The 22400-nt window shown below is 44.1% G+C and overlaps 1 protein-coding gene across 1 annotated transcript; it reads right to left on the reverse strand.

Moving 5' to 3' along the window:
* Nucleotides 1–3072: 3072 nt before the first annotated feature.
* Nucleotides 3073–21896, reverse strand: nfkb1 (nuclear factor of kappa light polypeptide gene enhancer in B-cells 1). Its single transcript, XM_028959761.1, has 24 exons — nt 21576–21896; nt 21149–21183; nt 20811–20907; nt 19320–19360; nt 19099–19197; nt 15803–15951; nt 15067–15230; nt 14814–14972; nt 13814–13918; nt 11836–11927; nt 10970–11108; nt 10118–10258; nt 9936–10031; nt 8999–9160; nt 8777–8918; nt 8574–8688; nt 8287–8488; nt 7921–8090; nt 7640–7742; nt 6617–6747; nt 6441–6507; nt 6106–6272; nt 5268–5400; nt 3073–4070 (listed from the first exon to the last, which is right to left on the reverse strand). Exons 2-24 carry the CDS (start codon nt 21173–21175, stop codon nt 3922–3924), a joined length of 2850 nt encoding a protein of 949 aa, XP_028815594.1. The 5' UTR covers nt 21176–21183; nt 21576–21896; the 3' UTR covers nt 3073–3921.
* Between the last annotated feature and the right edge of the window lie 504 nt (nt 21897–22400).

Genomic DNA, 22400 nt, shown 5'->3' on the forward strand with positions numbered 1-22400 from the left:
AAATGTAACAATGTAGCACAACAGCAGTCAAAATGTAACAATGTGACACAACATCAGTCAAAATGTAACAATGTGACACAACATCAGTCAAAATGTAACAATGTAGCACAACATCAGTCAAAATGTAACAATGTGACACAACATCAGTCAAAATGTAACAATGTGACACAACATCAGTCAAAATGTAACAATGTAGCACAACAGCAGTCAAAATGTAATAATGTGGCACAACAACCGTCAAAATGTAACAATTCGACACAACAGACAACATCGGTCAAAATGTAACAATGTGGCGCAACAGCAGTCAAAATGTAACAATGTGGCACAACAGCAGTAAAATGTAACAATGTGGCACAACGGAGGTAAAAATGTAACAATGTGGCACAACAGACAACATCGGTCAAAATGTAATAATGTGACACAACATCAGTCAAAATGTAACAATGTGACACAACATCAGTCAAAATGGAACAATGAGACACAACAGAGGTAAAAATGTAACAATGTGGCAAAACATCAGTCAAAATGTAACAATGTGGCACAACAGACAACATCGGTCAAAATGTAATAATGTGACACAACATCAGTCAAAATGTAACAATGTGACACAACATCAGTCAAAATGGAACAATGAGACACAACAGAGGTAAAAATGTAACAATGTGGCACAACATCAGTCAAAATGTAACAATGTAGCACAACAGCAGTCAAAATGTAACAATGTAGCACAACAGCAGTCAAAATGTAACAATGTGACACAACATCAGTCAAAATGTAACAATGTAGCACAACAGCAGTCAAAATGTAATAATGTGGCACAACAACCGTCAAAATGTAACAATTCGACACAACAGACAACATCGGTCAAAATGTAACAATGTGGCGCAACAGCAGTCAAAATGTAACAATGTGGTACAACAGCAGTAAAATGTAACAATGTGGCACAACGGAGGTAAAAATGTAACAATGTGGCAAAACATCAGTCAAAATGTTACAATGTGGCACAACAGACAACATCGGTCAAAATGTAATAATGTGACACAACATCAGTCAAAATGTAACAATGTGACACAACATCAGTCAAAATGGAACAATGAGACACAACAGAGGTAAAAATGTAACAATGTGGCACAACATCAGTCAAAATGTAACAATGTGGCACAACAGACAACATCGGTCAAAATGCAACAATTTGACAGAACATCAGTACAAATGAAATAATGTGACACAACATCAGTCAAAATGTAACAATGTGACACAACAGCAGTCAAAATGTAACAATCTGACACAACAGCAGTCAAAATATAACAATGTGGCACAACAGCAGTAAAATGTAACAATGTGGCACAACAGAGGTAAAAATGTAACAATGTGGCACAACGGAGGTAAAAATGTAACAATGTGGCATAACAGACAACATCGGTCAAAATGTAATAATGTGACACAACATCAGTAAAATGTAACAATGTGACACAACATCAGTCAAAATGGAACAATGTGGCACAACAGAGGTAAAAATGTAATAATGTGGCACAACAGACAACATCTGTCAAAATGTAACAATGTGGCGCAACATCAGTCAAAATGTAACAATGTGGCACAACGGAGGTAAAAATTTAACAATGTGGCACAACAGACAACATCGGTCAAAATGCAACAATTTTCACAGAACATCAGTCAAAATGTAACAATGTGACACAACATCAGTACAAATGAAATAATGTGACACAACATCAGTCAAAATGTAACAATGTGACACAACATCAGTCAAAATATAACAATGTGGCACAACATCAGTCAAAATGTAACAATGTGGCACAACATCAGTCAAAATGTAACAATGTAGCACAACAGCAGTCAAAATGTAAAAATGTGGCACAACAGAGGTAAAAATGTAACAATGTGGTAAAACAGACAACATCAGTTAAAATGTAACAATGTGACACAACATCAGTACAAATGTAACAATGAGGCACAACATCAGTTAAAATATAACAATGTGGCACATTTACATTTATGGCATTTATCAGACGCCCTTATCCAGAGCGACTTACAATCAGTAGTTACAGGGACAGTCCCCCTGGAGCAACTTAGGGTTAAGTACAGTTCCAAACATATTCAAAACAGGGGTTTTAATCCTTTCCTCATTTTCTGTCTTGTGTGGTCTGTCACTCGGCGTGGGAAAGATTTTGGCGCCTTCTGGTGGCATTTCTGAAATATGATTTTTTTATAAATTATAAAAGATTTATAAAATATACTGGCCTGTAAAACCACTATTCTTGATTGAAAATTATGCTACGTCATGTTTATTATGTTTATTTCATATTCATTGTCTTGACCGAGATTTGGTGTTGAGGGAATGAACAGGATGGAAAATTGCATCTTATAACATGCCCAGGCCACCGAGGGTGAAGAAATCCTGACATCATGGTCTCTTAACCCCTGTGTAAGGATCACAAAAGCCTACACAGGGCTGTAGGTCACCTTTTCCATCTCCACAAGGCATTTACACGAGGGCAGAGGTGCTCTAGCGGGTAAGTGGACCCGTAATCGGAAGGATGGTTGGTTCAAATCCCGAACTGCCAAGGTGCCACTGAAGTACCGTCCCCACACTAAGAGGACTCGATTAACTAAGAGGACACGTTTATTTGTGTCCCCGTGTGCTGTGCTGAATCGACACACAACATGGGGAGAGCATCTAAACTCTGCCCACCCAGGGTCAAAGTCATAATTCAAACTCACAACCTCGCAGAACTGCCGCATTTTACTACTGTTTCAGCAGTTCTCCATATCTTAATTGCACTTTTTAATACCAATCTTATATATTTCTTTTGTAATCTGGAAAAAGAAAACAGTTCAGAATCCTTTTCACTGCTTTGTATAACTACAGATGCGATAAAAAAAAAAAAAAAAGAATCCTGTCTTGAAGTGGAGTAGAAACTGTCACACACTCAACCCTCCCCAATTACAAACATGAACCTTTTATTTAATGTGCTTTGCCTAATGGAACAAACTCACAGACAACAAGCTGGATCTTCACCAAATGTTGGCTCTGTAGTCAAACACACAAAGCAAAATGCAAACATTTTATTATAAAAAAGTATTACAATAACAACAAATAAAAAGCAAACTTCTGTCTCTGTACAACTGTTACACAGGGTACAAGGCATAAATACTCGGCCTAAAAAGGTTTCAGTGCCTATCAAACCTTTGGTTTGGATTTTGAGTGGATTTTGTTGCTGTGGTCAACAAAAACTAAAATAATTAATACAAAAAAAAAAAAAAAATTCTCCAATGCAGACAAAAGTTGATTAAACAATGAAACCAAAGAGCTGAAAAAAAAATTATATAAAAGCACCATTCTTATTTTCCACAGATCTCATCTTCTTGATCTTCAGACTAGCAGACCCCACGTTCCCAAAGAAAAAACAAGCATACAGCCGGAGGATCCACAAAGTCTACAAAAAAAAGACACAGCTTATGAAAATGTTTTTAATATAACAATAATTGCAAGAAAAAGATGCTGTTCAATTCCAGCACCAGATCAGCAGGAAATTTCAAACAAGCATGAGAATGAAATAGTCTGATGGAACGGTGAGGTTGGACGGTAGACAGTATCCCATGATGCCTGCCTTCCTCTTCTGGCAAAGCTCGCTTCGGTCTTAAAATAAAGGACATGCGTCTGTTTGTTTATGGGCATTTTCAGGACATTTCCCGGAATTTCCATCATTATTCACGAAAAAACTATTATTGAAAACCATTGAGGGATTTTTTTTTATATAGTAAGTGTGTTATTCAGGAGATCTTGTAAATTGTCTCTCGTCAAGTACTTGATGCGGTCTGGACCGATCAGGAGTTTGGCTCACAGAGCACTAATAAACGAATAGACCGCATGGGGGTGTTGGCTGAGAAGAGCCCAACTCAGAGCACGGCTGAGGCGGAGCGTTCCGGAAGAGCCAGCTGGCCGCACAGGCCGTCCGTCAGGCTGAGGCTGGGTCTCTGCAGTGACGTCTCCACGCCGCTGTCGCACGTGGTGCCCTCCTCGTGGAGGCACGTCAGCAGCTCCAAATCTGGAGAGAGAGAGAGGAGAGAGAGAGAGAAACAAGCGGGTTTTCAACAGTTAAAATCATGATAAGAACCCACATTCGCTGATTTGCCAGATTCCCAGCTAGTGTGCATTTGTCCAGTTTTATTGCTTGTTTCTTCTAAGATCGTAGTAAATGAGGTTTTCTAATAATCAGCCAAGTGAATTAGTGAACAGAGCATCATTCCACTGGATCTCCAGACTTATAATGAACATCTCTACATGTATGAGGATATTCCATCATTAACAGTCGATTACATGGAGTTTTTTTTTTTTTTTTTTTCCAAATAATTACGCATTGTTTTCTATTCAAACAGGACATTTCTAGGGTCCTGCAGATAAACTGGCGTTAAAACACCATCACCGAGTTAACACGGAAGCATGTATTAGTCTGAAAGCATGTGTAGGTCGATCACAGGCCTGAGCCCTGAGCAAGACCAAGCCCCTGCATTTGGGCAACGTCCGAAATGAAACGAGTGAAAAGGAAAATGGAAAAGTGGAGTGAGAGTGAGAGAGAGAGAGTGAGAGTATTTCCCCCGGGAATCCCCTGCCACTCTGGTTTCTTTCTCCAAAACAGCAACATCAAGCAAATTCCCTTTAAGGTGAAGGGAACTCCCCAGCAGCACTGACGTCTGTCTGAGGCACAGTGACCACACTACAGTGCACGCACCGTGCAGTACCGTGCAATTTATCTAAACAGCAAGCAATTTAGATAAAATAGTCAAACATCAAATATTAGTTAGTATAGGACAAGACTCCTGCCATACAATATCTGTAGAGTTGGGAACACCTAGAACATCAGCACGTAATAATTTCACTACTGACCAAAACCTTTGAAAGCAAAAGTGTGAAAGTGAAGTGATCGAATGACGGAGTGAAACGTGTCCTCTGCTTTAAACCATCATCCTTGGTGGGGAGACGTGAAAGGGAAGCAGTGCGTGGGGACGGTACTTTGCTCAGTGGCACCTTGGCGGTTCAGGATTCGAACCCGCAACCTTCTGATTACGTGTCTGTTTGCTTACCCGCTAGGCCACCACTCTCCCAGACAGTACAGTACCGTAAATAATCTAAATTATGGTCAGGAGATCAATCAAAGTGCTCTGCGCATGGCGTTGGTGGATTTAATCCAGACCCAATCCAGTCCTGTTTGACTGTTTATTGTGAAGCAGTCACAGGTCCTGACCTGAGGGCTTGGTGTGCGACTGGGGCGCCGGATTCTTCTCCGGGGGCACGAAGTCCTGCAGGAGGCTCAGAGCGCTGCGGTTCCCCACCTGCTTCAGACCTTCCAGGAGCTCCCTCACCGTTCCCCCGGACACCTGTCAATCAACCAAGACAGAAGGGGTCAAATGTAAATTAAATATTTACATATCTGCCATTTGCCGGACGCCCTGGTCCAGAGTGACTTCCAATCAGTATTTACAGAGACCCTGGAGACACTCAGGGTTAAAGGTCCCCTGACATGGAAATGTGACGTTGTGAGATGATTAAACATTAATACGAGTTCAGTGGCTAGAAATGGCGATACGTGTAAAGAGTTTTTTGGTCATTCTGCTTTGCTGTTCAGAGAGCAGAAGCTGAGACAATCGGATCTGGAATTTGTCCCCTTATATGATCACACAGACATGACATTGTGAATGCTCTCTCAATTTCTATAGGCTGTTCTCCTCGTCCTGCCTCTCTCCTCCTCATTAGCATTTAAAGCTACAGACAGTGGAAATGGCGCATCCCGGGAAACCTCATTGTGGGACTGGAACAAAGTGGCTGTAAATATGCACCGAGGCTGAATTTAATAAAGAGACTTCAGATACAGTATTAGGGACCACCAAGGCAGATATAAAAAGTAAAAACTAAATCATGTCAGGGGACCTTAAGTGACTTAGGGACCTCAGGGACGCAGTGGTAGTAAGTGTGGTTTAAACCTGGGACTCTGTGGTCTTATCAGCTAGGCTACTACCACCAATACGTGTGCATGAGTGTATATGGCCAATTTGCCGTGAAATAATAGAGCAGTGTGGACGCACCTCATAACTGTCCAGCAGAGTGACTGCAGGCGACGGACTGAGTCTGAAGGCCGTGGCGAGGACGCCCAGCCCCAGGGTGTGCGCCAGGCTCTCCCACCCCCCATCACGCTCCTCCAGAGCCTGGCACAGCGACTGCTTCGTCTCCGGCGCCAGGGTCCTCAGGTCCCCTGCCCAGCATCAAACACCCACACCAGTCAGAGCCAAGACCAGCAGATGGTGACACACAGTGACATGCACCTCGCAAGCGCGAATGACGTAGTCCAGGGAAATGTCCCTGCCACGTCCGGTTAATTGTAAATCGTATTAGACAGATGCGGCGAGGCGATGTGCCGTACCTCGTGCTGGGACCGGCAGAGGACTGTAGTCCGGTTGGTACTCCTTCCCACACAGGATTTCACGTACCTGAAATCACAGATCAGACCATCTCACGCGCGGAAGAAAAAAGTTGGGACGTGCGTGTCCAAGTTGGCTGAAGAGCCGCTTTGTGCTCATTTTCACGGGTTCCAGTCACCTCTGAGGATGCAGCCATGTCCAGCGGGGTGGTTCCTGGTATGAAGCCTTCATCCTCTTCCTCCTCGGCAGCGATGCACTCGTCTTCCCTGAAGTAAAGTGGCTCGTAGTTCTCTTTATGGGGGTCTGCCCCTAAAAAAAAATTTTTTTTAAGAAACTTGACAACAACGACTTCACAACTGTTATTGTTCTAATTCCTCTTATGAATGAAAGAAAAAGGCGAAACATGAACACGAACATTGACAAACCACGAGTGATGACAACGTTGCCAGGTTTTTCTCTTTTCTTTCACCACAAAGAGCACAAATAAAAAACGAACAAACAAAAACGCTGCCCACACAAAGGGGAACATATTAGTCACGGCCATGGAAGCCTTTGGCTCAAGCTCAGATTTTATAAGAACCGAGATTTTGAATCTTCTACCTAGTGTAGAATATCTTCATCAACTAAGCAACGTAAATGCTGGTCATATGATGAATACTATAACGAAATATATCATGCAATATTGTTGACAAATAAAAATGAGACTAAATGTGGTTCTTACAGGATAAAAACCAGACTAAAATGTCTCTTAATTTTTGTTGATGAAATGGATGAGTATTCTTGAGTCTATAAGGTAACAATAATATAATAATAAGATAACCTTGTTATCTTATAATGTTAAAGTGATGTTCTAGTCTATTCTGCTAGGTACTGACTGGGTTAAATAAAATTGTGTTACAAAAAAAAAAAAAAAAAAAGAAAAAATTTGACTAGATCCAATTTTCATTTATTTAATCTAGACAAAAACAGTAATCAGTTTTCGTTGACTAGAACTAGACTAAAATATTCATGGATAATTAAGACCACTTTTAGTTGACTGAAACTTGACTAGACTAAAATGAGTCTGGCAAGACTAAGACAAATAAAAACTAAAATGACAGTTTGACGAAAAGACTAGACTAAAACGAATATTAAGACAGGCCTCCAAAAACACAGTTTGACAATTTATCTGCATCTCATGCAAAGTAAATGCCAGATGAACCTGCAGCCATGAGAAGCGCGCTCATTTTAGCTGATCCCCGACCGGCCGCGATGTGCAGCGGCGTGCAGCCGTTATAGGTGCAGGAATCCACATCAGCATTTCCCTGCACACATAGAACATTTGCCTAAACATTCAAACAAAAAAAAAAAAGAAAGAAACTGATTGCAGTTATTAAAATGATGTGACTCATAACCTGCGTAACCAGTGATGTTTGATCATCAAATATGAACAAATGGTCACAATAATCAATAAATCAGCAAAGATCATTTCTTCACTACCACCTCCAGCAGCAGGCAGCCGCTCAGTGAGATGTTGTTGTTCTCCACGGCCAGGTGAAGTGGGGCGCGGCCACAGGTGAGCTCCCGGACCTCCACGTTAGCCCCGCCCTCCAGCAGAGCCCTCACCGAACTCAGGCTATTCGCCAGTACGGCAAGATGCAGCGCACAGAGCCCTACGCCCACAGAGAAACACATCCATGAATTTCTAATTCCAAAATATCAATAGGAAATAAAAAAAATTATAAAAAAAAATACGTCACTGTAAGGCACAGAAACCTGTTGGCATAGCAACAATTAATATATTGCATGGCCGTCTCTCTACAATCTTCGAAGTAGAGGCAGCTCCTGACCCAGGATCAGTCCGCATACCTGCAGAGTTGGGCACGTCGGCCAGTTCCGCCACACATCCGTGCCGCAGGAGCTGGGCCACCATGTCCCCCTCCCTCTGCTGGGCAGCCAGGTGGAGGGCCGTGTTGCCATGGCGATCCGTTAGGCCAGGATCTGCCCCGCCCATCATTAGAGCATCCACTACACTCTTCTGCTGAGTGACTACCGCCAGGTGCAAAGGAGTCTGGGAACGGAAAAACAAATAGAAGAAATACGAAAACGTGAACTCATTTAACCGGAGCTGTGCCACGTGATGAAGCCTTGTCTACCTGGTATAGGTCATTCCTCATGTTCACAACATCCTCTCCAGGCAGGGCAGAGATGACCTGAGTGAGGGTCGTGACTGAGTCGGTCCGGCTGTGAATCACGCTGAGGTGCAGCCCCCTAAAAGAAGGAAAACGGTCGCATTTATCACACGGCATTCAGCAGGCGGTGCTGAATTAGGGACGTCGAGAGCTTGTGCAGGCCGTACGTGTCTCCGTTATCATCCTGAGCCGTCATCAGGGGGCGCTGTGGAGCCAGGAGGGCCCGAACGTCCCCGCTGAGTGAATACTGGAACAGGGCATGGGCTTGCCTCTCCGCCAAGGCAACGAGCCTGGATTCTAGCAAACTCTCTACACACACAACCAAATTTTATACTGAACTAATTTTACATACATATAAGAAGAAAAAAAAAGTGTCTGTGGGCACTCACCTATGTCAGTCCTTCCAGATCCGTGTTCCACACTGCCCTCTCTCTCTTTTCTAGTGTCCCCCAGGACGTGGGATTGCAGCTTGGTGGTGATCTGTGCCACGCCTCCCGACAAAGGGTCGTCCTTGTCAGCATCACTGTCATCCATTGGCGTCTGTGAGGATGCTGTAGAGTCGAATCAAGAATGGTTGTTGTTAACCAAAAAATATAAAGCATTCAGGATACTTTTAGAATATGTATTCAAAAATGGTTCTCTCTCTTTGTTTTTTTAAGTATGCCTTGTAAATAATTTGTTACATCCCAACCATGTACATCAATTAGATACATTTCATACATCATGAAGATAGAACACATAAATCTGGAAGAAATATCACAACCTGCCCATGTAGAAACCAGGAATGAATTCTGAACATTTACATTTCTGACATTTACCAGACATCCTTATTCAGAGCACCTTACAGTCAGTAGTAACAGGGACCGTCCTCCCCTGGAGACACTAAGGGTTAGGTGTCTTGCTCAGGGACCTTTGTGCTCTTCTGGTTTATGGGCAAGTGTCTTACTCAATAGGTCTAACCCACCAACACCCTACGCTGGGCGCAGGAGACGGGGACTTGTCCAGTGTGGGGCATCAGCACACATTTGCTGGAGTGGTGTGGTTACACTAGATTTCTATTTAATATTCCCCTAAACGTGTGTTTTGTGTCTGTATGGTATGGCAGGGGCCATGACCCTGGTTTAGTGGGTTTCGGCCTCTTAGACACGTCATGCAAAGTGAGCGGTACGTGGGCGCGGCTCGGAGAATATTTTCATTTTTCTTTTTGCAGTCCATGAACACAAAAAAAAAAACCACACCATTCACGCCTCACACCTAACTGCCGATTGACAGCCCGCAAATAAAAATGGCAAAAGTTACTGTTCTGCAGAGCATGAGGAACATTACCATGCATGATATTGGTGGCCCCTCCGCCAACGTCCAGTGCGAAGGTGTAGTTAGAGCCGGCGTTCTGGTAGTTGGAGTAGCCTGCGAAGTACTGGCCTGCAGGAGCAACATGACAAATCAATCGATTCTGCCAGTTACTTGGCATCACCGAGCAACAGGAGTTATGGACAGTGTTTGGTCACCTGGTCCACCTGTGCCAGGACCTCCACCCATGGTAGACCCGCCTCCACCACCGCGGTACATGCTCCCCCCTCCCCCCGCTCCGCCACAGTCTGGGAAGTTGGGCAGGGTCTTCTGCCGCTTCCTCTGCACCTCCTCCTTATCTGTGAGAAGAAGAAGAAGACGGCTCCGTGTGATGGAAGGTCTAACATAATAAGAGCACATCACACCTCAGTCTATAATTGTTTTTGGCTGCCTGCCTTAATTTTAGTTTTAGTCGAGTCTTTGCGTCCAGCTGTCATTTTAGTTTTTATTAGTCTTAGTCACATCCAGACTCATTTTAGTCTAGTTTCAGTCATCTAAAGGTCTGAACATTTTAGTCTTTTTTTAGTCAGAATGATCAATTTTAGTCTATTTTTATTTAATGAAAATTGTATTTTAATCTCTTTTTTACCCCAGTCAATATAGTACAAGTACAGAGTAGAAACCTTTTCTTTTAGTCAAACCCATGTCATCATTTAAACAATGTTATCTTATTATTATATTACTGATACCTTATAGACACATTTCAGTGGTCACATTTCTCCATGTGATTTTCAACACACGTTCTGTTTTTTTTCCACTTTATTGTAAAAAAAAAAAAAAAACAAATGTCTGTAGTGTAAATATCTAGAACCCACCACAAGCATTCTGAAATCGAAATAATGCTCAAACAGAAATTGATGAAGTGATGTAATTTGTGCGTCTCGTCTCGTTTCAGTCACAAATTTAGTCAACGAAAACACCACCTCATGACCAGACTGGGCCTCCGTGGATCTGGCTGCACAATGGCAGCAACTGAAGGTGGAAAGTGTCCAGGGACCTGAGAGTCTCACCTATGATCTGTGGGTGGTAGGTGAACGGTTTGGGCTCGCTGGTCTCGTTGTCTGACTTCCTCTTGAGCTGAACGCACACCGAGATGGGCTTCTGCAGATTCTGATCTCGGTACTTCGGAGTCTTAAAGACGATGGCGAACTAAAGGAGAGGCGCATGCGTGTCGCATTAATGCAAATTGCAGAATTCAGAACGGAATTCAAGGTGTGTGTTGCATGACAGAAACAAAAATAAAACTACAACCACCACCACGTAAGAGGGAAGTGAAAGCGTAGTAACTGCAGTAGGAAAATAATGCTACAACCGGCACAGAATACAGTGGCCATGCACATGAGGGGAAAAAAATGAGACATTGTTCATTTATACACACATATTTACCTATGTACATTCCTACATATATTTATATTTATTATATATTTATAAATAGTATAAACATATTTTATAGTATGTACAAATGACACTTATATACAACATTTATCTTATATTTATAGATATAAATCCATATTACGTATTCATATTGTAGATTGTATATAATATTTGCTCTGGATATTGTTCATTGTATCCTTACACATTGTTGTTGTTGTTGATTTTACGCTGTACTTGAGAGACACCATCTACCGGAATCAAATTCCTTGTATGTGCTTGCATATACTTGGCCAATAAACACGATTCTGATTGTGCATGATGCATACAAATATTGCAAGAAATAAATGTTGTTGTTGTTGTTGTTAATTTTAGAAACAGGAAAAGACAGATTCTTCAGCATAAAATTAAATCGCTGGATCAATCGCGAACAAACCAGTAATGAAAATGAGGAAATTTTTTTATGACGTTTCCGGGCTGAATTTCATTTGATTACATAACTGACCTGCCTGTGGACATCGGTGGGTGAAAAGTCACCAAACGCCTCCCAGGTCACGCCATTGTCATCCTCCTCATAGAAGCGCACCTGAATGTCATCTGTGCAGGACGAGAGACAGACCTCTGGATCAGATCGAGGGGTGTTAGTTGCCTAGGGGGTTTTACACTCGCCTATGATCCAGATGACCACAAAGTGCCCCACTTACTACCATTGTGTCCCTGAGCAAGACACTTAACCCTGAGTGTCTCCAGGTGGGGAATGTCCCCGTCACTACTGAATGTAAGGCGCTCTGGATATCAACATCCGACACATTTTATATTTCTGGCATGTACCAGACACCCTTATCCAGAGCACCTTACAATCAACAGTCCCCCTGAAGACACTCATGGACACAATGTGGCCCTCTGGTTGACTAGGCTACAACCACCCTAGTAAATCAAGACAATGAGGCAGGTCTGAATATCGGTTGCAGAAACCATTCCCATGTCGCACCCCAGTGGTGGCCTAGCGGTTAAGGAAGCGGCCCCATAATCAGAAGGTTGCCGATTCGAATCCCGATCTGCCAAGGTGCCACTGAGGTGCCACTGAGCAAAGCACCGTCCCCACACACTGCTCCCCGGGCGCCTGTCATGGCTGCCCACTGCTCACTCAGGGTGATGGCTTAAATGCAGAGGACACGTTTCACTGTGACTTTTTTCAGTTTTTCAGAACCTAAATAAAAGCTTCTACTGGCGGAACCGTCTACACCACAGTCACCGGCAGGGTGTTCGTACAGAGTAGTAGGCAAATAATTCACGCTGGGAAAACATTTGCGCAGCCTACTGTTACGCAGAAATTGACAGATGAGTTCAGAACAATGATGCAAGCAGCCGTCGCTTCGTGCCCAGACAGAGACCTGGCCCCGCCTCCCGGCTGCCAGCAGACGGCGGGAAGAGAGAGAGAGAGAGAGAGAGGAGCGGGGCAGAGCGGTCTTCTTCCTCCTCCAGCTTTTGCGTAACGGACGGGGAATTCCCTCGCCAGGCCCGAGACTTCCTGCAGGAAAAACGCGCTGTGTGATGATGTCACACGCTTCTCGTTTCCACACAGAAACCTGCAGCCTGCACGTGGCTGGGGGAAGAGATCTGGCAACTGGGAAAACTCTACAAACCCAACATATGCTCCTCGTGCCTCATATAGTACAATATGAATATTCTGTTTCCTGTCGAATAGAATCCAATTATTCAACTGGCAGAAAAATGGGCGTGCTGGTGTACAGCCCTCTGATGGGCTGGTGCAGCCAGGTGCTTGGTGACATTTCTTTGACCCTCAGTTGACCCGTTCTGTTCTCCTGCCTCACCCTCACATCGCCATTCCTTCTCACTACTCAGACACTCTAGTCTCTAGGAAGGGTCACACAGTCCTACCTCAGATCTCTCATCATCTCTCCGATCCATGCAGCAGTGCTCCACTGGTACCACCATCTCTGAAGGTACTAGGAAAGCCTTCATCTAGACACTAGGTGGGTGGTGGAACGAACTTCAACTAGATGTTCCAACAGCCGAGTCACTAAAGCTCTTCAAACGCAAGCTAAAAACCCTTACTTTTAAAAAGTTGGGCTCTGGCGTATTAAAATAATTGCAGATCGGGTATAAAGGTAGACATCAAGATATATATATATTTTTTACTGCAACTGGCACACGCTATACTTCACCATGTAATTTTAGTCAACATAATTTCAGAAATTTATGAAAAAAAGAGAAGTTGCACAGGAGCTGTCGGTAGAACTTGGATTTGCATGTTTTTTTTTATGGGCATTTATGGGCATGGGCTAAGGGCATTGTAGAGGTAGCTGCCCATCACTTGTTTATGTGAAGCTTCAAAATGTAGATTTTTGTTCATCAAACTGAATGCACAACCACAAATGGTGAAGTTGAAACGGCCAAACTTGAAATGAGTAGCCTGCGCGGGTCTCCTTCACAAGAATAACGCTGACAGCCTGACGTACCCTTCTGCACTTTGTCACACAGGAGGTAGACTTCCTCTCCGCCCGTCACACAGCCTGCGGTGCGGTCCATCCGAACGATCTTCAGGTTGGAGGCGTTAGGGGCTTCTATCAGGCAGTGAAAAATGGAAAAAGGTCAGAAACGATAAAGAACACAAAACAAAACTGACTGGTGCAATTTAACAAGAAATATTGAGGAAAAGCAAGTGTAAATATGAAAAGGACGGGTGTGCATACATTGCTGGTGAAACGAAACCTTGTGTGGTTTTCCTTTGAAATTTTAAAAGCATTGAGGGTAATTAATCACAATTTCACTTAAATTAACTCAAAATGATTATAGTCCTCCTCTCAGTGTCAATTCATTATATAACTCCGATCAGATTCTTGATTGGTCGCATCTGGAATCGTATTCATGCATTCATTACAAATGACATATGGGTAACTGATCCGATTACTTTGACAATCAAAATCTTTTGAAGGTCATGATCATTAATTACTATGGCTGTCAATCAATAAAAAAATAATAATTAAATCAGCCTTGAAGTGATATATCAGTTCCATATATCAAATATTTGAGTCGCTGCATGTGAAGCTAGATGTAGTAACATTGAAACAACGGTGTAACAACATTGCCCAATGTGTTGGCTTAGGAGCTCAGAACTCAATAGTCACTGTGCAGTCTGAGATGTGATGATGATGATGCACTTATTTGGTAGCTGTCGTTTGTGTTTACATTTACGGCATTTACATTTACGGCATTTACCAGACGGCCTTATCCAGAGCGACTTACAATCAGTAGTTACAGGCACAGTCCCCCCTTGGAGACACTCAGGGTTAAGTGTCTTGCTCAGGGACACGATGGTAGTAAGTGGGATTTATATGCGAGCGTGTTACTAGAAGCTAGGCTACTAGCACCCTGTGCAGCTCATTTTCACCGCTTTCTGTAGTTCACAAGCCGTTTACTGGTATTGTGGTGCTGCGGCGCGGCGGAACCTGTACTCACTGCTGTCGTAGATGGGCTCGGATATGACCGCGTCGAGCCTACGCGTGTAGCCCCCGTCACTGTCCGGCAGGAAGGCGGTGAACATGAGCCGCACCACGCTGAGGTCCATCTCCTTCGACTGAGAGTGTGCTGCTGAAGCGATGAGGTGCCGCTGGTGATCTGAACACACAGGTTTTCAGAAGGTTCATCACATGTAGAAGCGAGGCCAGCTTCGGCCGGGTCCATCTGATCCACGCGTGAACGTCCTGCTGACCTTTGAGTTCCCGGGGGAAACGGCCCTCTCCCTGACAAGCGTCGATCTCCGGGTGGATGACCACGCCGTTGTTGTAGCCCATCCTGTAGGCCTCGGTCATCCGCTCCTCCAGAGTTTTGCTCACGTTCTTCTTAGTCACGTGCAGGATGCCCAAGTTCGGGAAGCTGCGATATGGCGATTGTCACATGATCTCGTTACTGCTGATCTGTATGATTTATAACGATTCTTTACCACGATTCCTAATGCAAACGTTCATGACCTCGACAACATACTATGACTTTCCCCACACAGCAAGTTCATAAAATTCTTATTTATTATGGCTGCACCATTTATCAACATTAATTCAACATACACTTGCCTCTAAATCTGGAACAAATGCACAATATGGAACACTAAAGCAGTATAATTTGTCGGCAATCCATATATATATACACATACACATACACACACACACACACTTAAAAAAAAACTATAATAATTATAATCATAATAATTGTGCTTAATAAGCATTTCACTTAAACAGTGAGCTGTCTGAACTTAAGACTGAAGTAGATATCAGGAAATATCGGCAATGATACCAGATATCATTGCTAAACTGGCAGGCATATGAAATGACTGCAACAGATATGAAATTTAGAAGAAATACATTTTCATTTCCTAAATGGAAAGTGAACGCTGAATGAATGAAAGTGAAGGTTTGTGCGAGTGTGTGTGTGTGTGTGTGTGTGTGACAGACCTGATGATTGAGTCTTTGGCAGGCAGGTCTGCGATACAGATGCCCTTATCACACTGCTTGCCCACCAGGCTGTGGGCGTGCAGGTGCGGCTCCTGGGTGTTGGTGACCAGCTGGACCACCAGCCGTGCCGGGCCCTGGTAGTTGCATATCTGACGAGAGCAGGGAGCCAAAAAAAAAAAAAACATTCATTCTTACTGGCCGAACCTGGTGAAGACTACAGATCTGATCGTTTCTGCACACTAAAACTGCATCAGGATGTTGAATCAGTGATTTTCCAACAAGATGAGAGCCCTCCATCATACACTCTGCCACTGCACCTAGCTCATCATACTCAGAAGTTCTGCCTTGATTGGGGACTAGGTTTTAATTTTTTTGGAAAACACCACATTTCTATTGGCTGACATGTTCCAAGCTGAATTCTTGTGAACAACTGATGCCAAACGGAGCTTACCACGACAACGTTCCCAAAGTCACCACCAATCAGCTACAAATTTTACAACGTTACACTCCTGAAAATAATTCCCAGTTCTGTTCACTTGCATCAAACCAAGAATGTCAACAATAATAGCTTAATAGCAATAATAGCCAGGGGCAGTGGTGGCCTAGAGGTTAAGGAAGTGGCCCCGTAATCAGAAGGTTGCCGGTTCAAATCCCGATCTGCCAAGGTGCCAATGAGGTCCCCTTGAAGTTGCTGTCCCCACACACTGCTCCCTGGGCGCCTGTCATGGTACCCACTGCTCACTAAGGGTGATGGTTAAATACAGAGGACACATTTCACCGTGTCACTGTGTGCTGTGTATCACAATGACAATCACTTCACTTTAACTTTAGCTTGATACTCTGATTTGTACTTATTCAGAGCAAGTTTAGAACTTGGTACTTGTTAACTGGATTGGACCATTTAAATGATTTTTTTTTTTTGTATAAATTTTTTTTTTTTTTCAAAAATTCAACAGTGGCAATAAAGCAAAGCAAACCATGAGCATCACATGCCTTGATCCATTTTATTGCATGATTTCATTACCACTGACAAATAATCAGTGCTGTCAAAATTAATGTGTTAAATCACTGGGATTCCTTTTATATATTTAGTGTGCTATTAAAAAAAACAAAAAAAAAAAACAACTCACTTTGTCTCTGTAATAGCTTACTAAATAGAATTAACTGTGATAAATTGTGATTAATTCGTTGTGAAATGTCAGATTAACTATTCAATTTGAGATTTTTTTCCCCCCAATGCAGTCTGGTCCTGGCGAGTCTGTCTACTTGATATTTTGCCTTTAATTCTGCTGGCAAAAAAAAAAAATAAAAAAGGTTTTTCCTTTTTGTTCTAGTTCCTTTTTCATAAAATCTAAGAATTCCAGTGTAATGAGTCTACGCACCTTTACGAGTTTTAGAAAATGATAGCTATGAATATTACAGTCTGAATTTGAACATGATCCTCAGGACTTTACTGCGTTCTAGCTGCAGATAGAAGGTAGGTGGGGGATGTCTAAAATGCCTCATTGATCACTTTGAAGAAGAAGAAGAAAAAAAAAAAAAGAAACTTCTTGTCATATTTTAGAGATGGGAATTCCCCAACCTTTCACTGTACAGGGGACTTTCATAATATCTTTTAAAATTAGCATTTAAAGCTGAAATTAAGTCAGATGAATATACTTTTTAATATGAGGTTTCAATAAGAAAGCATTATGAGAAAAAAAAAAAAACGATCTTAAATGCGAAAGTATACCATTGCACACAGGAAGCTGGGACACTGGGTCATTCGGCGAATTTCGGCCACGTCAAGCGGGGTAATATCGCTGTTTATTCATTCATGCACGGCTGCACGACATCTGTGAAGTGAGTCAACGCGGAGAAAGTGGCGCCAGTTCGTTTCCCCGCGGCGAGATGACTCATTCGGCCACCGAGAGCCGACGGGTGTCGTGTCAGAACAGCGATATGTCACGCCAGGCCAACATGAAAGAGGCGGCAGGTGGGCGGTGACAGGAAGAGGACGACACGCATGGCACATGTATGATAGAGCCGCCGTGGCAAGAACGAAACCCCACGCCGGGCTGGGAATCCCTTGAAGGTCAACTTCCTCCGTGACGCGCGTGGCGGGGCGCAGCGTCCTTCTGAACTGCCGGCTCCGCTGACCCTTCAAAGAGCAGCGTGGGGCGGCCGATCTTCGCGGTGGCCGACTTGAAAGAATACGGAGAACTGTGTCGTCCGACGCCTCTGCAGACACCGCTGCGCCTGGTAGCACCAGGAAGGAGGACAGGGGCGGGGCCTATAAAGCTGAACTCTGTGACCCCTGAATAAAGCTCGCCCTCCTCCACTGGACATGTGGCCGGCGTTGATTATATATCGAAATTGGAAACAGTGCCTGCGCTCTCCGGTGTACAGGTGACGAGTGTGTGTGTGTGTGTGTGTGTGTGTGTGTCGTCTGCACGCGGGGGCGTAACACAATGCGCTTTGTGTCCCCTGCATGTCTCAGGCTGCCTGCGTCTGAGGGGGCGCGAGGCGCACCGCCGCCGTGCAGCACTTCCTACTAATTACATCTCTGACACACGAGGAAATTCCCAACGCGGCGGCATCACAAAGACCCAGAGCGAGCGAGTGAGCGAGCGAGAGACTGATACCGTACACCTAGTTATTGCATGAGAAATATTCATTTCCTCCATAGTAACTTTTGCCCAAATATTGCACGAATCAACAAAACACGGCATCTCAAGACAAAACCAGTTATTTTTTAACTAGAACAACGATCATTTGCGTGTATATGGGTAACAACATCAAATTAAAACACACACACACACTAGAGAGTTTACAAATAGATTTCTCCTCTGTTATAAGTGAAAGTGACGTGATTGTCATTTTGAAACACTGCAGCACAGCACACGGTGACACAACGAAATGTGTCCTCTGCATTTAACAGTCACCCTGAGTGAGCAGTGGGCAGCCATGACAGGCGTCGGGGAGCAGTGTGTGGGGACGGTGCTTTGCTCAGTGGCACCTTGGCGGATCGGGATTCGAACTGGCAACCTTCTGATTACGTGGCCGCTTCCTTAACCGCTAGGCCACCGCTGCCCCCAAGGTTTAAATGCCAGAATGCCAGTGTTGCCAGATCAAATGTCCTGACCAGGGACGTGTAACGAGGGCAAATTAATGAAACCAAGGTTCAGGTTTCATGTTTTGTTCATGTTCAGAGCCACAAAATTATTATTATTATTATTTTTTTTAAATACACCCACACCCCACTTCTAACTGAGGTTGATCGCTCCAAATTTCACACTAATTTAGTCTGAACTCACCCGGACTTGTGGGTAGGTCTTCTTGTTCTTCTCGCTGGAGGCTCCTGGAAGGCCCCCGTGTGATGGACCTTCGCAGCCGTAGCGGAACCTGAAGCCCCTCTGGAAAGAAGCATCAAACTTGTTAATTATTCCCTCAAAATTGTTATTTATTCCCTTTTTTTGCCAACAAGTTGCTGTAATATAGTGGACAGTAAAGGGGGAAAAGTTTAAAGCCTCATTACTTGTTTTGGTTGTTCTGTGATCTGGAGATAAGGCCCATCAGCTGTAGAGAGACAAAAATAAATAGATTGACCAACAATTTGAAACGTAACTCTTCACATATCAGGAGATGTTTTCTTCCTGCTATATAAGGTGTAACACGTTTGGTCTGTTCACCAATCCGAATGCCCATGCTTTGGTTAGTGTGTGTGTGGTCACATGATCATGAACAAGCATTGTTGTGAGCAAATAAAAAAATTGCTCTGTGTTAAATTCGCATTTAAGTATTCAGAGTAGTCATGGTGGCTTTTGTTTTTTTCGTGGGGAATTGTGAGCCGAAACAGTCCCAATCTGGCAACATATTGTCTGTAATGTGTTTACAGGAGGTGGTTTTAAATGAGGAAGGAGGGTGTGTGAGAGCTGTCAATCAAGCATACAGGCTCCTCCCCCATTATAACTTTGTTTACAAAAAAATAAAAAATAAAGCCAGTTCCTCGTCTCCAACATGCAGGCAACTAGCAGCCAGCAGTTCACTTGTGTCACGGTGAAACGTGTCCTCTGCTCTTAACCATCAGCCTTGGCAGGCATCTACACTGCAGAACTTTACACTGTTTACACTGCAGCGCTCGGCTCCTTCCTGCCCTCGACGGGGAAACGGTTCGAACCCACATCCTCTCAGCATAAAACCTGCATCAAAGCAAAAACAAAAGCACGAGTTCGCAGATTCCCTGTCCGTCCACCGTCCCCGCTGACCTTTCACCCAGTCGGCCATTTACTTCCCCTGATCAACGTCGTCATACCACCACAACTCGCTGGAGGAGTAGGGTGGTAGTAGCCTAGCGGGTAACACACTCGCCTACGAACCAGAAGACCCAGGTTCAAATCCCACTTACTACCATCGTGTCCCTGAGCAAGACACTTGTGTGTCTCCAGTGGGGGACTGTCCCTGTAACTACTGATTGTAAGTCGCACTGGATAAGGGCGACTGGTAAATGCTGTAAATGTAAAAGAATAAATCCTCTAAATAAGCATTAATGGAAGCGAATGAGAAATTGGCGCCAATTCGCCAGATAGCCGGACAGTGTGATTTTGTCCAGTTTTATTCCTTGTTGAATCGCTGTAAACACGTAGAGTTCTACTAAAAACCGTAGTAAAAGTGAATTAGTGAACAGAGCTCCATTCCACTCCAGATCTCCAGGCTCGTAAGGAGCGTCTCTACGTGTACGAGGATATTCCACCATTAATAGACAGTTATCAACATGAACAACGTCATCCGTTCCAAAACCGAGGACACTTTCTTAACGAATAAAGGGGAAGGGGCGGGGTTTACCACTTCAGTGGGTGGGGAAACAAAAAAGGGAAGCGAAAGCCCAACAAGGGGAGAAGAATCTCGAGTCCCTGTTTACTCTCACGTCCGTGATGTCACGAAACTCACTGTACGCCTGCCGATTTACTTTATCGTACAGATTGTAGTTGGAAAATGTAAAAAGCAACGTGGCCGGTGAGAAACGTACCTATTCGCATGCTGTCGTTGTGGGCCATCATGGGAAACGACAGATGCGGGTCCATGCCAATCCAGGATGGATCGATGGAATCTTCCTGGAAAATGTACTGCGGGACGAACAAAGCAGACGGATCAAAAACGTACACCATCACATCCACAAATACCTGCGAACAGGTAACCGTCCGGCACGAAGGCGACGCCGCGGACCTCAGCATGTTGCAGGAACTTCCCGCGCTCGCTCCGGCGACACTTCCTCGCCGAAACAAGTCTACCGAACGCACTACACCCCCCCCAACGAAGCCATTAACCACACGTACAGAGATGAAGGAGACCAGATCGTGTACTGACCGGAGAGTACAGGCCCTCTTCAGCCATGCTTCAAGCTGAAAAGCAAACAGATAAAAAATACTATTAAAACCTCAACATATACATATACATATATATATATATATATAATGACATTTAGTTCTGCTTTCGTTCGGGTGTTGAAGGCGGCATCGTCTGAGTAACTTTTTAAAAATGGATTTATTGTTACATTTACATTTATTTACATTTACAGTTTAACTGTTACATTGTAACAATGTTACACTCTCTCTCTCTCTCTCTCTCTCTCTCTTCCGCACCGGACTGACAAGTTGGAGGTGCAGGTCAGGGGAGGGGAAAAGTGGACCGACAGGCAACACACACACGTACACACACACACACACACACACACACGTATACACACGTACACACACACACACACGTACACGTGTGCTCCAGGGTCGGCCTTTACCTTCACAAGTTACTTCTCCGCGGCCGGGGTCACTGCGCCATGTCGGCGTCCCGCTCGAGTCGCGTCACGGAAGCCGCGCCGGTAACGCGGCAGCGCGCCGGGGCCCCCGATCGCAGGCGAGCCGAACCGCGACGGTGCGCCGACGCCGCGAAGACAATGACCGGGCCGGCGCGGCGCGGCGCTTCGGCAGATATCTGGACTTCCTTGCTGGAAATTCCCTGTGACGTAACGCCGAGCGCGACCCGCCGAGCGCGTCCGCGTCCGAGGCGCCGCCGCCGCCACAGCCACAGCCGCGACGGCGCCCCCCCGCGGCCACGAAGGACACCGACACCCCGACATTTATCCAGAGTCTAGGAAATGACGCCGAGTTAACGCGCCGTCGTGTTTTAAGTCACAATTTACTGTCGCCGCGGTTTCCAGACAGACGACGGCCCGAGAAAAGGGTTTCATGAAAGAAAATGTGATGAAAAACATACTGAGACGCTTCACATATTTTATTAACAAACGTTATTCGTGCGTTTCAGCTGATTCTTGTAATATGACATTCAAAAAGAAGCAGAGAACAGAGAAGTTTGTCTTTGGCCAGCAGCATGTAAAATCGTTCAAATAATCAATAAAAAGTTATCCGCGGTGTAAAGTGCGACTAGAATAAAGTGTATAAATGTATTTTTTTATACTATCTCAGTTGTTGGTTGTCGCTTTTATATAGAAAAGGGACATATGAAACGTGTATTCACAAGGGCATGAAAGAGGGCAGATAAATAAACTAAATTAGCAGGTCTGTATACAGCAAACACTTTATTTCCTTTAAAGCGGCCGTTCGCT

Source organism: Denticeps clupeoides, chromosome 18, assembly GCF_900700375.1.
Source record: "Denticeps clupeoides chromosome 18, fDenClu1.1, whole genome shotgun sequence".
In the NCBI taxonomy this organism is placed as follows: Eukaryota; Metazoa; Chordata; class Actinopteri; order Clupeiformes; family Denticipitidae; genus Denticeps; species Denticeps clupeoides.

What these genes read in the sequence shown, in the direction of transcription:
- nfkb1 (XM_028959761.1), bottom strand. Translation starts at nt 21,175, where the DNA reads ATGGCTGAAGAGGGCCTGTACTCTCCG. An exon ending in AGACCTACCCACAAGTCCGG is followed by an intron (nt 15,952 to 19,098) that starts GTGAGTTCAGAC and finishes TGCTCTCGTCAG; the next exon opens with ATATGCAACTACCAGGGCCC. An exon ending in TCCTGGCACAGGTGGACCAG is followed by an intron (nt 10,032 to 10,117) that starts GTGACCAAACAC and finishes TTGCTCCTGCAG; the next exon opens with GCCAGTACTTCGCAGGCTAC.